The sequence below is a fragment of the Falco biarmicus genome, chromosome 1 (genome assembly GCF_023638135.1).
Source record: "Falco biarmicus isolate bFalBia1 chromosome 1, bFalBia1.pri, whole genome shotgun sequence".
Lineage (NCBI taxonomy): Eukaryota > Metazoa > Chordata > Aves > Falconiformes > Falconidae > Falco > Falco biarmicus.
In genome coordinates this window covers 7,308,082-7,323,925 of record NC_079288.1, presented here as the reverse complement: position 1 = coordinate 7,323,925, position 15,844 = coordinate 7,308,082, and the positions used below count along the sequence as shown (strand labels likewise).

Sequence of the window (15,844 nt, the reverse complement as noted above, 5' to 3'; positions counted from 1 at the left end):
TTGCCCTGTTTTGGCCTTGGAAACTCCACTCAGCTCATGTGCTCCAGCATCTCCCTGCAGCAGCCGTTTGGGGTGAAGACCCCTCTTCTCCTACACTGCCCTGTCAAATGAGGTGCATGGAGTCCTATGTCCTGTTTCTGCAGCTGCCCACCCTCCCCAGTGTGCTTCAGATGTGCCACTCTGCAAAAAGCATCTCAGCAGCTTTTCACCCACAGCAGAAAAACCCCAACCTCAAGGCGAAGCCCGGCCAGATAAAAATAACCCAGCTGCAGAGCAGCGTGCTTCGCCACCGCCTCCTGCCTGAGGAAAGAGCAGCAAAAGACATCGAGACCACACATCAGCTCAGCATCCCCCAGCTCACCACCCTGCACAGGAGGCTGATGCTGATCTCCAGAGCAAAGTGGGATGATGGGGATATTGCTGGGCTGGAGCTGGCTCCTTCTGCCAGGTGAGGACAGGCTCTGACCGCACTGGTGATGCTCTGGCTCCCACTGGCACCAAGGGGCTGGGGCTGCTGAGCCCCCCCAGGGCACAGGCTCCATGTCAGGCACCAACAGAGCCAAAGCCTCCCATCGGCAGGCATGTCTACAGCTAAAAGCTAGCAGATGGGGTCCTCCCAAAGTGCTTCTTTCCAAAGGGAGCCAAGAAGGAGGGGCCTGGGGGAAGGTTGACTGCAGCCCTGTTTCTCTCTGGTGTCACGGTGGGTTTCTTTGCAGTTTGCCAGGCTCTGGTTGTCCCCAGGGAGGTCAGCGGCCACGCTGGGGAGAAGCTCTCCCTCCGCTGCTGGTACCCCCGGGGCTATGAGGACTACAACAAGTACTGGTGCGAGGGGGCCAGTCGGCACTCCTGCCGCAAGGTGGTGGAGACGGCGGGCAGGGATGTGCCCCAGCAGCATGGCCGGGTCTCCATCCAGGACAGCCACATCTTCTGCGTGGTCCTGCTCACCGTGCAAAACCTCTCTGAGACAGATGCTGGGAGTTACTGGTGCGGGGTGGAGAGGACAGGCAGCGACCTGATGGAGCCAGTGACGGTGAGGGTGCTCCCAGGTAAGCCCTGTTGTTTGGTTCACTGCAGGTTTTGCTGGCTAGGACCCTTTTTTGGAGACACCACTGGCTCATGGGCCAGCAGTGACCTGGGAGGAGGCAGCGATGCAGGATAGATCCCCTGGGACCTTGAGGGGGTGACAAGTTGCTTTCTTCAGGGCATGCTGGCAGATGCAGGCAGAGCACAATGCAGGGTACAGCCCTAGCCTGGTTTTGGGGCTCCCGGCACCCATCACCATGCAGGCAGGATGGCAGAGCCACCGGCTACACGTGGCAGCAAGCACTGGTGCTAGGCCCCAGCGCTGGAGCCAGGGAGTACCTGCCAAACCCACCTCTGATGGCCAAATGATACAACACTGAGTTTCTAGACAAGGAAAAAGGGTGAATGAAACCCCATTGGCCTCAAGGAAACCTCTGGTTCATGGCAGGTGATGTCTGTCCATGGGACACATGGCCTGGAGATGCAGCGGGAGGCAGGCAGGCAGGGTGCATCCCACAAGGATGTGGACAGGGCAAAGGCATGGGCTGGAGGGGACACGGGCAAGTATTCACCTGCTGCTGGAGGAGATGTGGGTGACCCATGGCCACCTCCAACCCTCAGTTCCCACCAGGGCCTTTGTTTTTGCAGCAGTAGCAGCTACCCCAGCAGCTCCTCTGGCCACCCTCACCCCCTGGATCTCCAGCACCATGATGGAGCATACCCCCGCAACAAATGCCACCACCATGGGGTGAGCCTGGGGCCCTAGGGCACAGGGTGGGCATGGGGAAGGGTAGGGTTTTTCACTGCTGTGGGCAGCAGTGGGTGCCCTTGTGCAAGGGGGCTCACACAGGGACACAAAGGGTCTTCATCCATCAGTCTGGGCACTTGGGGTGATGCAACACCAGACTAAAAGTGGGGTTCCAGGCTGCTGTCCTGCTTTGCCTCCCTCCCCAAGGCTGGCTGTGGAGGGACTGCGGGAGGGCACTGCAGAAACAAAGTACCAGTCTTGGGAGGGGGAGAACCAGCCCAATGCCTCTCCCCTCACCTCCAGCCCCAGGGGGCCAGTCCTGAACATGGTCCTGCTCTCCCTTATGGTGGTCCTGTTCTCCCTCCTGGCTCTTGCTGGCTCCACCAGGCTCCTCTGCATCCTGTGCAGGAGATGCAGGAGGAGGGAAGGTAATGGTGCCCTTGTGTGCCCTGTCCCAGGCACACCCCGGTGCCCATCCCAGGACATGGGGGACAAACCCACCCTGGGCACGGGGCTGCAGGGAGCTCCCCACTCCCAGCAACACAGAAAACCTGCCCTTGAGTCTGTTCTTTCTGCCACCCAAGTCTGTGCTGCCCCCCGCAAACCAGGCATTGCCACAGAGCTGGATGACAGCCCCGTCTACGACAACTTGCTGAACTTGGCAGAGGTGAGAGCCCCTGGTGCGGGCAGCGTGGGCAGCACAGGCAGCGCCCATGCAGTGTGGTTGCTCACCCTGGGCAGCCCCCACACTGCCCAGCTGTGCCCCAGGGCTGTGGGGACACGCTGTCCCCTGGCCAGGGTGGCCACAGTGACACAGAACCAAACCTCAAGCTGGAGAACACCAGCATCCTCACAAACACCCTGTGTCAGCAGGAGGTGACGGAGATGCCCAGCCAACATTCTCCAGGAGAAGAGGTTTACTCCTAGCAAAGCATCCTTCATGGGCAGACGGTCCCTGCTGGGTCACCCCCAGGGATGTCCTTGCGATCACCCCTGGGGATGTCATCGCTGTGGCAGCAGAGGCGAAGGAGCAGGAAGTGGCTGCTGCTGTTCCATCACCAACCAACCCCTCCCTGATTCCTGCACAGGCTGAGGAGCGGGTTGTTTGCCCAGCTCAGCAGCAAACAGATTGCTTTGGGTTCACATAAAGCCAATAAAAAAAATTCCTCTGCAGGAACTCGGTCTGGAGGGGAGAGGGGACAATCTGGTGCACCCACAGAACCACTGTGCTGCTGCTGTCCCCTGTGGGGGTCCCCGGGATACCCTGGTACTGCTTGGGCTATGTTGGGAGGGGGCGATGGGAACCGACACTCAAAGCAAGGGGGATGAGAGCAGCTGGGGAGGCGGCTGGAGCCCTGGCTGCCCAGCCTTGCCAGGGAGGCTTCTCAGCAGAAAGCAGGTTTGTGATCTCCAGACACTTCTCGGGTTTAGATCTTGTTGCTGTTTGCGGCAACTTGGCTCATAGCCAGTCAGGCTGTTTGCTGGGAATGAAGGGGGTTACTTGAAGACCAGAAGGAAAACCCAGAGCTTCTTCTTGCCATGGTGGGGACAAGGAGAGGAAGGCAAGGAGGAAGGAGCTGCCTTAGCCTCCTGCAGGTCCAGGGTTTGTGCTTTCTGCTCTTTCCAAGGGGCATGGAGGAAGAAAGCCGACGGCAAGGCAGCTGCCAGGGAAGTGGCTTTGCTTATGTGTTTGGGTTTCTAAAACTTTCAGTGGAAAACATTTAATTTTTGGAGAAAAAGAGTGTTGTCACTCAAAAGCCACAGCTGTGCCAAAAAAGGCAGTTTTGGGGGGGAAATAAGACACTTCTGCTTGAGAAAACAAACAAAACCAGCCCAGCTTTCACTGACAGCCAGCTCGGGAGCCAGGGACCAGCAGTGCAGTGAGGATGGCTGTCCATCATCCCAGTCCATCATCCCGGTCCATCATCCCAGCCCATCACCCCAGTCCATCACAACTGGGAGGGTGTCCCAGCAATCTCAACCAGTCCACCCACAGGGGCTGACATGCATTCTCTCTAGCCTGGTCCCTGGACCCCCACTCCGCTGCAAATCTTCCCAAAGCCCTTCAGGCTGTGTGCACAGGGAAGGGGCTGTGCCCTACTCCAGGATCAGCATCACGATAGAGGAACCTGCTGCATTTTGGCATTTGGCTGGGAATCAGTGGGTGCCTCAGAGCAAAAGCAGAGTTTCTCTCATGAGACACCCCCAGGGTGAGTCATGGTCCCTGGCAGAAGGGAAGGAAGCAACCGTTTTTAGACAAGACATCTAGGGCTTGCGGGTAAACACTGCCCAAGGAAGCGACTGGAGAAGGAGTCTTGGGAAACTCCTGGGACGCCTGGGTGCTGTGAAACTGGCTCCATCCCACAGGGTGCTTCTTGAATAACCACAGGGGAAAATCTGCATCAGGAGGAAGAAGCTGGAAAATGAGGATTTTCTTGGTTTGGACCCTTTTCCCAGGTGAGACCCAGGAGCACAGGCACTTCCCACCCCACAGACTCTGGGCAGAGCTGCAGAGAGGCTGGGACTGAACCAGCCCAGGGAGCCACCATGGTCACAGCAAGAGCCCAGCTGATACTCTCCTTTTCTTGTGGCCAGTGGATGGCTACAGGGGTGATCTCTGAGATATGCTTGTGTTGCTGTCATATGAACGCTGGTAGTAAGGCTTTTGGCTCATTTAATGACACATACGCTTGACGGGGGCTCTGTTTTGATGACTGGGGATATCTCAGCACTGCTCCCTGGTGCACAGCCTCCCTTGGGACAGGGTGCTCCAGGGAATCCAGGGCTCAGATCCCTCCCCATTCCCCAGGTAAATGCTGGTACATGCTTGCAGCATCTCTCCCTGTCCCCCACAGGTGGCTGGGCAGTGACGGGCCCCATGAAAGTGATGGCTGACCAGGGTGGCTCACTGACAGTGTCCTGCAGCTATGAGCCAGGCTATGAGCTCTACTCCAAGTACTGGTGCCGCCCGAGCTTCCTCTGGTTTTGCTTCACCTACATCGCCCAAACCAATGGCTCAGAGGTGATGGTGACACAGGGCAGGGTGTCCATCAGGGACAACCACATGGCACACTCATTCACGGTGACACTGGGAAGTGTCACTCTGGGGGACGCAGGCTGGTACTCGTGCGGGGTGAGGAGGAGATGGTGGTTCAACCAGTGGCACACCACCGAGGTGACAGTCTCCACAGGTAAAGCCAGGGCTGGGAGCAAGGCAGGGGCGTGCTATGGAGCCTGTCATTTGGGTCACAACACTGGGGACAAGGCCTCCCCAGCCAGGGGAACACAGGGGTTCTCAAAGAGGGAACAAGCTCCTTGCAGGCACCAGGACCTGCTGGGGGCTGTCCTGTTACAAATTTGGACAAGGGATGGAGAAGAGTGCACAGAGCTTCGTGCAGAGCAGAGCCTCCCATTCAGTGTCTCAGCTTCCACGAGCCCATCCTTTAGGGTTTCCAGTTCCTCCCAGTAAACCCCCTTTTTTTCTTCCTCCTCCTCCTCAGCACACACCACATTGCCTAGGGACCCCCCTCTCCTCCTCCTGCACCTCCATGGACAAAGTCTCAGGGCAGAGACTCCCTGTGCAGGGGGCAGGACAGGGTGCCGGAGGGGACTCCACTTTGCTCTGACTCTGTTTTCTTCACAGCTGGTTCAGCCACAACCAAGGACAGTGACATGAGCCTGTTGGCCACCAACTCCCCGTACCCCACAGGCTCTGGGGAGCCTGCAGTGGCGTAAGTCAGGGCTCAGGGTCTGGGCAAGCCACCGGCAGCATCCCCCAGCCCTGGGTCTCCCTGGTTGCAGCAGCCCCCAGGAGCATCCCAGGGTCAAGCGGGCAGCTGGCAGACATGCAAGTGCCCCAGTCCCCATCCTTGCTGCCCAGACCTTACTTAGGCTCTGGCATCATCTCCTTTCTGCTACCCAGGTCCCAGCTCAGTGTTACCTACCTGCTGCTCTTCCTCAGCGTGAAGGTATTGGTGGCGCTGATGCTGGCATGTGGGGCCACCTGGGTGAGGAGCCGGCACAGGACCTGTGGCCAGGAAGACCTGCAGCTCTTTGAGGCGGCCAGGACACCGGCCTGCCCTCCCTCCCCAACCACCTCAGGACCCCAGGGATGCCCTCCTGCTCCCTTGCCCCCGACCCTACTGAGGCTATGCCACCCACCACAGCTGCCCCATGCCAGCAGCTGCTTGGCTCTGGGTGCTTCTCCCCCTGCGAAGTCTCAGCCCCTCCTGGCATCCCCTGTGCTGGAGACAGGAGGGTCTGGGGCACAGAGAGGCTGCATCTGCTGAGCTGGAGCTGCAGACTGAAGATAATTTTGCAATAAAGACTGAGTATCCTGCGGGTGCCTGTCTGTTTGTCTGCCTGCCTGCTCCCTCCTTCAACTGCCAGCTCTGCCCAGGGCACTGGTGGCTGCCGTGCTGATGTGTGGGACATGTTGCAGCACCACAGGGGGGCCATGTGGGTGCCAGCTCTACCATGTCCCAGCTGAGACCTGGTGTGGGGAGAGGAGCCCTCACCCTGCCAGCCCTGCCTGATGCAACCAAATGCCCATCTCCAGCTGAGCAAGCGTGGGGGAACAGTGTCCTCCCCCAGCTGTCTCCCCCACCACGGCAACATGCCACCCTCAGCCTGAGAGCAAAGCTCACATAACACCCAGCTGCACCACGGGCTTCTTTTCTCCTTGCTCCTATTATTTCCCAGGTTCTGCCATCTCCAAAAAGCAGGCACTAGCACACTGCTGAGACCCTGCAGAAACACTGCTCCTTACGTGTGCTTGTGTCCCACAGGGTGGCTGGCATTAACAGCCACGTCAGGGAGAGCAGCGTGGCTGCCTCCATCCTCCTCAGGGCTATGACAAGTCCCACATCTCATGGCACAACCAGCTTCAATGGCATCGCCCCAGGCAGCTTTGGAGGAGAGCTGTTGCTCTTCAGCTTTGTTTAAGGAACTAAAATGGCCGAGGTGCCAGGAGCCGGCACAAACCAGCAATTTGCAGCCCACTCTGGCCCCACGTGGCAAAACCTCCACTGCAGATGCAGCAGCTTGGCTGCCCAGGAGGGAGAGAGCTGGGGAGCACGGCCAGGGCCCCCACACCTCGCTCTGCCTGTGGCTCCACTGCCTGCTCCTGCCAGCCAGGGGCTGGGAGCCCACCAGGGGCATGGGGGCCAGGGCTGTGCTTCCATCCACTGAGGTCCCAACTCCATGTTCACTGTCTGCTCCTGGTGGGTCTGAAGGGTCTCATCTTCCTGGGCCTGGCCGGTGCCACCTCCTGAGTGAGCAGGCAGGAGCAGGGAAGCTCTGGGAAGGAGGCACTGATGGAGTAGGTGAGACCTCCCATCCCAAGTGCCCCATCCAGGGATGACAGCTCCTGGCACTGTCAGGCAGGGACAGCCCTGCCCCAAAGCCACCACATGTAGGGAGCAGCTCCAAGTCAGAGCCATGGGGAACTGCAGGGCTCCCAGGTTGTCCCCTGCAGGGGAGGGGATGCAGGAGCAACTGCATAGGGACACCCAGCAGCCCAGAGCCTGGCCCCGGTGATGCTCTGGGCAGGGACCCTTCACCCATAGGCAGCCACTGTCAGGGCCAAGGATCAGGGCCAGGCACAAGTCAGGGACAGCTCAGTTGTGTCTCCACCAAGGAACACCCTCAGCACCACCGAATTAGAACCAGCCGTTGGCCATAAAGCTGCCTCCCAGCCTTTGCTAGGAATGGAGCTGTGATGGTATCAGCAGCCGGTCTGCATGAGAGGCTTTGGTCCGAGCCGGGACCAGCCTGGGGCTGTAGGAGAAAGACTCTGTGACACCCAGCACGGGTCTGGTCCCTGTGCATGGGCTGCATTTGTCCTGCCCATCCCCAAACCCCCTCTCACCCCCGGGAGCTTCTTCTGAAGGGTTTGCCCAGCACAGCACAGGCTCAGCAAGTCACTGATGGGCAGAAGGAAGGACACTGGGAGGGGCTGGTTCTTCCAGGGGACAAGGGATGGGGACACAGGGGAGGCCTGGAGAGACCTGACAGGGGCACTGTGCATGGGGACTGTGCCCTGCAGAGGGGCTGTGCTGGGGACAGCCAGGAGGGATGTGCTGGCCAGGGCAGCGGGAATGGGGGCTCCTGTCCAGCTGCACAGGGACAGGATGCTGGGGTTCCTCGTCTGCCTTTCCCATGGTGGGGACAGGGTGCCCACACGCGAGCATTGCCCCGAGCCTGGGGGGCACATTTGGGGCTCAGGGAGCCCCTGTGCAGTGCTGAGCCACCCCTTGAGAGGCAGACCCCCGCTGGGTGCCCTGCCTGGCCAGAGCCCCTGGGGAGTGTGGCAATGAGGCAGGGAGAGGCAGGACTGCTCCCCGTGAGGGGGGCTGTGCTGGGGGCAGAAAGGAGAGCCCCTGGGGCAGGGGCAGCAGTGGAGCAGGAGGGCTCAGCGATCAGTTCATGGCAGTGCTCTCAGTGATAGAGGAGGCTGGAAGTCAGTTGAGGCCGGAAAAAATAAGAAACCCCATGTTCTTGCTAAACCTCCGGCAACGGGTTGGGTACCCCAGGCAGTGGAGGAAGCAAAGCCCCAGACACGGCCCAAGCCAGCCTGTCCATGCTGCTCATGCTGCTGCTCGGCTGGATGCTGCTGGCAGGTAGGGCTGAGGGGATGCCTGGGGCTCTGGCCCACATGGGACCAGCCCGATGGGGCAGGAGGTGTCGGTGTGGTGGCAGCTCTCCTGCGGCTCTGTGTGCCTCTGGCAGGCTGCCGAGTGGTGATGGGGACCAGCATCATGCAGGAATTCCTTGCAGAGTCCTTCTCAGTGACCTGCATACACCAGCCTGGCCAGGAGACAAAGCATAATTTCTGGTGCAAACTGGCAAAAATTTATACCTGTGCTGCTGACATTGTCACCACCTCAGAGCTGCAGCCTGTGGTGTGGCTGGACCGATTCTCCATCTGGGACAATTGCGCGCACCGGGCCTTGACAGTGATCGTGGAGGGGCCAGCTATGGGCACCTACTGCTGGGGGGGGTCAATGGCCAAAGCCGCAGGAGGGAAGAGCAACGCGGGGAAGGTGATCGTGTCCTGCATGTGTCTTCCCCGCCCTCCCAGCAACAGTGACCATCATGCTGGGGGCCAGGACGAGATGGCACCTGGCCGTGGGGGGGGTGGCAAGGGAAAGGGGCAGGCCAGTGACGGGCGGGCACACACTGTTCCGTCCCCCTGTCGCATTGGCAGCCCCTCAGCCTCAGGCCAGCTCCCAGCCTCCGTCCGAAGACCCCCGGCCACCCGAGGGGCAGCTCCAGCCCCCTGAGCTACTCGCCGGCGCTGGCCGGGCTGCAGTTGCAGGGCTGGGGGCCGTGCGTGGAGCCGTGCCCCGGCTGAGCACCCGCTGGGGACCCCCCGGCCGCAGCCGGCGCCGCTCCGCCCCGGCACGGCCCGGCCCCGACAGGGCGGGCAGGGACAGCGCCGGGGCCCACCGCGCCTCTCCCGTCGCCGCCGGCGGCCACAATAAAGCTTCTCCGTGTCACCCCACACCTCTGCCCTTTCCCGGGCGACCCCCGCCGTCAGGCAGCCCCGCGGGTCCCAGCGCTCCGCTCCGACGCGGGGTGGGGGTGGGGGGTGGGGGCGGTGCCGCTAGCGTGGCCCCGGAGCCCCGCAGCGAGGAACCGGGCACGGCTGGACACCGAGCCTCGCCGTCCCGGAGCAGCCATGGAGCTCCTGCCTCTGCTCACCTGGGCGCTGCTGCCAGGTAAGGCCGGCCCGGAGCCCCCGAGCCCCGCGGCAGCCCCGACGGGCGCGGCGACAGCGCTCCCGCGGCTCCCCGTGTCTCCGCAGGCTGCTGGGCGGTGAGGGGGCCCGGCGCCGTGCAAGGATTCCTGGGGCAGTCCCTCTCGGTCACCTGCACGTACAAGTCTAGCCAGGAGATGTTGCCGAAATACTGGTGCAAACCGGGAACAGTTCTGACCTGTAATCATGACATTGTCATCACCTCGGAAACGCGGCCCTACGTGCGGCAGGACCGATTCTCCATCCGTGATAATCGTAACCTGCAGAGTTTCACGGTGACCATGGAGGGTCTGGTTAAGAGTGATGAGGGCAGCTACTTCTGCGGGGTGCGAAACAGCATATTGTGGCCTGATGACAAGGACAGTGTGAAGGTGATCGTGTCCCCAGGTCAGTACTTACGGGTCCCCCAGGTCCAGCGTTGGTGTGTCCCCCTCCGAGTGCTGGGAGCGGGGGCTGCGGTGAGGGGCAGCCTGGAGGATGTGGGTGCCCATGCCATGTGGGGCAGCCCCAGGGTGTGTCACCAGGCTGCCACCATGTCAGATGCTGCTTTCACCCATTCTCCATGCCCATGTCTCACCACAGCCCCTTTTCGGCACCCCAGGGTCAGCCACCCTCATTGCCGGGCTGTGCTACCCTGCTCTTGTACCCTCTCATCAAATCCTGCCAGTCCTGTTTGTGCTCTCCTTGCCTTATCTTATAATTTTATGTTTTATAATACTGGGGAGTTTCTCACCCCACCATGCTCCCCCCCATTTCCTGCTGTAGGCACCAGGGCTTGCACTTAGGGAATGTTCCTCTCTGTCCCCTTGCCAGAGACCAGCCCCCATGGTGGGACACTCATACAAGGCTGTTGTGTTAGTACTGGGCTGGGCATGGGGTGCCTAGACCCCCGTAACTGCAGAGTGAGCTCTGCTGTGTGGGTGTTTTGGAGGGGATCAGGACTGCAAAAAGCCTCCTGGGCAGGGGCAAGGGTTTACAGCCCTCCCACCTCAAGGAGCATGCTCTGGATGTGGCAGAGGGGACCCAGATTCTCCTGGTGTGACTGTAAGTGGGTCACCTTTGACTCACTGCAAGGCCCACAGCATTTTTCCCCATGGAGACTGACTGAGCCTCTCCTCTTCCTGTTACAGCTCCTCCTTCCTTCTCCCCAGCATCACCCTACACCACCACCACCAAGTGCCCCGATCCCACTAGCTCTGTATCAGTCCCCACACAGACAGCTCCCCGGGAGAAAGCTGTGCAACCAGGATCCGATCTCTCACACAACAAAGGCTCCAGCCCTCCACAGTGAGTACCAGCTCCTGCCTGCAGCACCCACCTCCCTCCATGAGGTCTCTTTGCAGCTGGACCCCTGCAGCCCTCTGGACTCTTCACACCTCCTTTAAGGATTCAGACCTCCTGCTTTTGCCTTTAGATACCAGTGTTTCATCCCCTCAGCCAGCCATTTCACATGGAAAATAATCCCTGTGCCCCTGGTTGCTTGGCTCTGCCAAAGCCCTGCTTGTTCCGCATCAGTCTTGCAGATTAAGCAAGGCGCAGGTTCCCCCCATGCAAGAACTGGTGGTTTCCAGCTGCAGAATTCACGCTATTTCCTTCCCCAAAACTCAGAGACACCATTTGCTGATGGGAAACCAAGTGCTGAGCTGGGTCCTGTTCTGCTTTGTAGTCACACAGCAGACGGCTGATAAAGCACTAGACCAAAGCAGCAGAGCTTCCTCCCTTCTCCTTTCCCTTGGAGGTGATGCAGGAGGCAAGCAAAAGCTGAGGCTTCCCATCAGCATGCTCAAGGGAAGCTGGCACACTTTGCCTGGTTGCCCATTACAACAAAGTCAACAAATTGTGGAACTAACCCAAAGCAAAATTAGGTGCAGAACTCATCCTTCAAACAGTGAAGGTGCAGCAGCTCTTAGACCTGAGTGCCCATTTTATTCTGCAGTTTTCAGTTTGCTTTGCTCCGTGCCCAACTTGCACATGACCACCACCACACCTGCTTCCTTCCTCCCAGGGGCAAATCCTGTCACCCACAGCTGCTTCCTGCGTGCCTGCTCCGTGCTGCTCCCTCCCAAGTCTGCTTCCAGGGAGAAGTGGGAGAAAAAACCTCTTTTTTTCTTGCAGCTTGGATGTGGTTGGGCACATCCTCACTCCAGGCATCGTAGTGGCTCTTCTTTTGCTTGCAGTTGCTGTTGGCATTTTGGTAATACTGTCCAGGAAGAGGAAGAAGGGTAAGCAAAGCTGTCACTGCCACACACACACTGTTTCTGCACCAGAGCCTGTCTTCTGATATATTTGGGTTTTTCTCTGTATGTCTTTTTTTCTCCCCTATTCCCTTCCTGACCCCTCCAGTTCCTGGGTCCATCACTGAGACCTCCACCAGAGAGGTTTCCTTCCCCCAGGGGAGGTGGGACCATCCCACAGGTTTCATTCCTTCGGGAAGTGGGGAACAGCAGCTCTCAGGATGGGTGCTGCCCAGCACAGCACCTGCTTGAATTTGTGTGGGTACCATCAGCTTCTCCAGACATGCTCAGCTGCATAGGCCAGGCTTGCACTAGGCTTGGTGCAAAGTTTAAGGCCAGTGTTTGAAGGACCAGGGAGGGCCGGAGGGGACATCACCAGCTGGCAGGTGCGGTCTGGTTTTATTTGAAGAACTGCTCCAGCTTAGATGGTTGATGGAACAACAGGTTCCCTGCCCTCTTTATGGTGCGATTTGCAGCATCACCATGGTTTTTTAATACATTTTGTCTGGTTTCACTTGTGTCTAACCATGTCCCTGCTTCACCCAGCCCCCTCCGGAGCAGCTGTAGAGATGGACAGGACTCGCAGTGCTTCGCATACAGTAAGGCAAACTACACAAAGTCTTGGGGTGACATGCTCCGAGCTCACCTGGGAAGGGGAGATGTTACACTGAGCAAACGAGCAGCTAGAGCCGTTTGCTTTCAGCCAGGTTGATGGCCCTTTAGGCTGGGAGGCATCCTTTGGGCTCTGCTCGCCAGCAGAAAGACATAACCAGGGATTTCATGTGACTATTGCAGAGTATTCCTGGGAAGGGGATTTAGGATTGAGCTGAGAGGTTTCTCGCCCAGCGCCTCCAAGCATGAGAGCTGTTTGTCTGGGTGAAACAGCCTTAGGAACCTGCAGCAAAGCACACCTGAGGAGGCTGCAGGGCAGCTGATCTGCCGTCACTGCTTGGGAACTATTTTCTAAAGTTTTCTGGCAGCTTTCGAGGAGGGGCTGGTGTCACTAATGGGATTTCCCCTGGGGAATGTTGAGCCAGCCCTTGCTGCAGGTTAACTTTTCCCCCCAGCGCTCCTGCAGCCATCAGCTCTTATCAGGAAAGGCAGCAGGATGGGCTGTGGGCTGCGGGCAGGGGAGCAGCAGCATCTTAAGAGTTTGTCCCTCTCCTTCATGTGCCAGGGAGCAGATGCCTTGAACTACGCGGTCATTAACCACTGCACAGGCATAGCGGAGAGCCAGTTGTACAGCAATGTCGAAGCTTTCCGCTGCTCGGTGAACACCGCGACGGAATACATGGAGGTCAAGCAGAGCAATAAGGTAGGAGGATGCAAAGCAGTGCCAAGCTTGAGGTGGTGGGTGGAAAGCTGGGGGCGGTGGGTGGGTGACAGTTTGGGCAGCAGGATGGGTTGAGTGGGTAGGGAGGGGGCTGCAAAGGGACATGCCAAGCTGGGGTGCAAATGACCCTGGATAATGAATGTGGGTGCCTTCTCCAGTCCCCACAGCTGTTCCTGGGTGCTTAAAGCAGCTGAGAGAGGTTCCAGCAGAAGGATGTTTTTTGTTTATCTCCCTCCTTTCCTAGTATCTGGAAGAGGAAAAAGAGGCTACATATGCCAGTGTGCACAAGTCCTCGATGGAGCAGCAGGAGATATATGCCAATGTGCCGTTGGCTCCACAGCCCAGAGAAGAGCCCTCCAGCGCAGTGAGGGAGGTGTGAGCCAGCCCCCGGCCCCACCCTCTGCTCCCGCTGCCACAGCCCCGGGGACACACACACAGGGGACATCGGGTTGGCTTTCTGCTCAGGCTGGCTTGACAGTTGAGCTGCTGCTCTCATAGGCTTAGACATTTCCTTGGAGCAACCTCAAAGAGGATGAGGTTGAGCAGGAGGTGCAGAGCAAGTTGAAGATGAAATCATTCCTCTGCAGTTGGAGACCTCACCTGTACAGCAATGGTGCTGGGAGTAGAAAACTATCCGTTGCACTGGGGTAGCGCAGAGACCAGCCAGGCAGGGTGTGGAGGAGCCTGGCGGTGGGAGGTGAGAGTGGACTGCAGGTTGTGGGTGGGCTGCCTGGGTCCCTGCACCCAGCACCCACCCTGCTTGCCCTTTTGGCTGCGTTATTCACGTGGGCTAAAGCTCCAAACCCAGTGGTCACCTCAGACTGATGTTTTTTCATGCCAATGCCAGGCAGAGCTGACAGCTCCTGGGAAGCAGGACAGCAGGAAATGTCGTACCCGAGTGCATTCATTATATCCAAGTGCATTCATTGTATTCAAATACCAGGGGGCTTGGGTGGAGGGTGCAGTGCACTGGGATCTCGATGCAGGGGAGATGGCAGAGGTGCTCCCATCCCTCCTGTGCAGCAGCTGGGTCTCCCCTGACCCCCCTGGTCTCATAGTCCCCAGGGGGGGTTGCTCCTGCTCTGCCTCCCCCACCACCCCAAAGGAACCCCAGGCTGGGGGCACGTGGATGGGCTGTAACCATGACCCTGCTCTTCTCTGCTTTGCTGATTATTTATTTTGTGGCACACACAAGTACATTCCTCTGAGTAAATTATCGCTCCTTTATCAGTGACAGCAACTGAGAATCCGATAGCATCTAGTGCAGTGTTTGGCTGTGTTTGTACATCAGTTCTCCACCTCGCTAAAGGGTTGATTGCAGAGTATCACCCCGAAAGCAGGTCCAGCCCCTTGCTGGTGCCCAGCTGGATGCCAGCAGCATGGGAACCCAGATCTTTAGGGGCAAGGACTCCACTGTGCTGTGGGCATGGTCCTGCCTCTGCGTGCCAGTGCTCTCCTCTGTATTCCCTCTGCTCCTGCCCCGGGCCAGGCAATTCATCCATCATGACAACCCACTCCCCCCAAAAACAGGTTACCAGGTTAAGCATCTATTTGTGAGGCTGAGCCAAGCATATTTCAGGGGTTCATTTGGAGAGAATTCGTTCACTTGGTTAACTGCTGCAAAGCTTTGTTTCAGTGTTTTTGTAATTATTTCATTTGAGAAGCCACGTGGAGTATCCCTGCTCTGTCAAAACCAAAGACAGCTGGAAGTAAATGTCTGTGGTACAAGACTTGTGGTTACTCCTATAGGTTACTTCTATATAAGCTTATATTCCTATATAAGCAGAATTCCTCCTGTGTTTGGCCAGGGGGTGGGATCCCTCCTTCTCACCCTGCACGAGGCTGGGCTTCAGAGGAGGGAGCACACAGGGAACAAGCAGCGACGGCACAGACAGGCATTGCTGAAATTTGTAATGAAAACTAGCATCCAGCCAGATTCCAGCCATTGCTGGGAAAAAAGGGAAAACAAACCCCTCCCTACCCATGCGGACAAACTTCTGACACAAATTTCAAGTGGAACTGGGGAAAAAAAGGAAAATCACATATTGCTCCTCCTGCTCCCCCATTTATTACTGGAGATAATAACACCCCTTCTCTGAAGGAGTCGGGAGGAGGAATCAGTTGGATTTTTTTTTTAGGTAACTGGGTCCCATTATGCCATATCTGGAGGTAGTTTTCATGCTTTAAAAAAAGAACTAAATGGCTTGCTTAAATTAAAGCCCTCGCCGCAGCGCTGAGGCAGAAATAGCTGCTGGCTGCATGATGGGGCTGCGCGGGGGGGCGGAGGGTGCAGGATCCTTGGGGCGTGCAAAGGTGGGGTGTTCAGCAGCACCTTCTGCAAGAGCCATTTTGAGCATCAAAGTTGTAATAGTTGAAGACTTTCAAGCTTTTTCAGGTAACTTTAAAAACACCAGAAATTTGCCTTTTCTCCAGCATCAGTGGCCTTTCAGGGCAGGTGCCTGGAAGTGAGAAATAACACCCAGCAGGTAAAAACTCCATGCTTTCAGTGTTGGAAGGGCTGACTCCCGATGGAAATGGCTGGGAGCAGAAAACCTGAGTTCTTCCACACACACAGGCCCGTGCACGTGGGTTTGCCCAGAGAGAAGAGTTTTCCATTGCCACGGGACTTTGGGTGCTGTAGCTCCGTGCAGCTGGGCTGGTTTCAGGGGCAGCGATGCTGATTTACACTGTGCAACCAGCTCTGCCCCAAAATTGTAATTTCCAAGCTCTGGCTGTGGGAGTCAGCC

The 15,844-nt window shown here is 58.1% G+C and overlaps 3 protein-coding genes across 5 annotated transcripts; all 3 read left to right on the top strand.

The window, feature by feature from the left end:
* Positions 1-371: 371 nt before the first annotated feature.
* Positions 372-2,915, top strand: LOC130159006 (CMRF35-like molecule 8). Its single transcript, XM_056360160.1, has 4 exons — positions 372-448; positions 717-1,046; positions 1,672-1,771; positions 2,075-2,915. Exons 1-4 carry the CDS (start codon positions 406-408, stop codon positions 2,649-2,651), a joined length of 1,050 nt encoding a protein of 349 aa, XP_056216135.1. The 5' UTR covers positions 372-405; the 3' UTR covers positions 2,652-2,915.
* Positions 2,916-3,800: 885 nt separating this feature from the next.
* LOC130157443 (CMRF35-like molecule 7) lies at positions 3,801-9,263 on the top strand. 2 transcript variants are annotated; one of them, XR_008824879.1, is made up of 5 exons: positions 3,801-4,228; positions 4,627-4,962; positions 5,415-5,502; positions 5,694-8,391; positions 8,501-9,263. XR_008824879.1 is itself a non-coding variant. In XM_056357009.1 (4 exons), exons 1-4 carry the CDS (start codon positions 4,195-4,197, stop codon positions 6,058-6,060), a joined length of 825 nt encoding a protein of 274 aa, XP_056212984.1. In that variant the 5' UTR covers positions 3,801-4,194; the 3' UTR covers positions 6,061-9,263. The 2 variants fall into 2 exon arrangements, 1 of the variants encoding a protein (XP_056212984.1); XM_056357009.1 differs by having other exon boundaries at positions 5,694-9,263.
* An 82-nt stretch (positions 9,264-9,345) lies between these two features.
* On the top strand, positions 9,346-14,827 carry LOC130157432 (CMRF35-like molecule 2). 2 transcript variants are annotated; one of them, XM_056356982.1, is made up of 7 exons: positions 9,346-9,492; positions 9,579-9,917; positions 10,661-10,817; positions 11,646-11,752; positions 12,311-12,363; positions 12,942-13,079; positions 13,342-14,827. In XM_056356982.1, exons 1-7 carry the CDS (start codon positions 9,453-9,455, stop codon positions 13,474-13,476), a joined length of 969 nt encoding a protein of 322 aa, XP_056212957.1. In that variant the 5' UTR covers positions 9,346-9,452; the 3' UTR covers positions 13,477-14,827. The 2 variants fall into 2 exon arrangements, with proteins under 2 accessions (XP_056212957.1, XP_056212966.1); XM_056356991.1 differs by having other exon boundaries at positions 13,256-13,392.
* The last annotated feature ends 1,017 nt before the right edge of the window (positions 14,828-15,844 follow it).

Bases quoted from the DNA above. Each gene is read 5' to 3' on its own strand.
- LOC130159006 (XM_056360160.1), top strand. From the start codon at position 406: ATGATGGGGATATTGCTGGGCTGGAGCTGGCTCCTTCTGCCAG. The intron at 1,047-1,671 runs GTAAGCCCTGTT...TTGTTTTTGCAG, and splicing joins GACGGTGAGGGTGCTCCCAG to CAGTAGCAGCTACCCCAGCA. The intron at 1,772-2,074 runs GTGAGCCTGGGG...CCTCACCTCCAG, and splicing joins ACAAATGCCACCACCATGGG to CCCCAGGGGGCCAGTCCTGA.
- LOC130157443 (XM_056357009.1), top strand. From the start codon at position 4,195: ATGAGGATTTTCTTGGTTTGGACCCTTTTCCCAG. The intron at 4,229-4,626 runs GTGAGACCCAGG...TGTCCCCCACAG, and splicing joins GGTTTGGACCCTTTTCCCAG to GTGGCTGGGCAGTGACGGGC. The intron at 4,963-5,414 runs GTAAAGCCAGGG...TTTTCTTCACAG, and splicing joins CGAGGTGACAGTCTCCACAG to CTGGTTCAGCCACAACCAAG.
- LOC130157432 (XM_056356982.1), top strand. From the start codon at position 9,453: ATGGAGCTCCTGCCTCTGCTCACCTGGGCGCTGCTGCCAG. The intron at 12,364-12,941 runs GTAAGGCAAACT...TTCATGTGCCAG, and splicing joins CTCGCAGTGCTTCGCATACA to GGAGCAGATGCCTTGAACTA. The intron at 13,080-13,341 runs GTAGGAGGATGC...CTCCTTTCCTAG, and splicing joins AGGTCAAGCAGAGCAATAAG to TATCTGGAAGAGGAAAAAGA.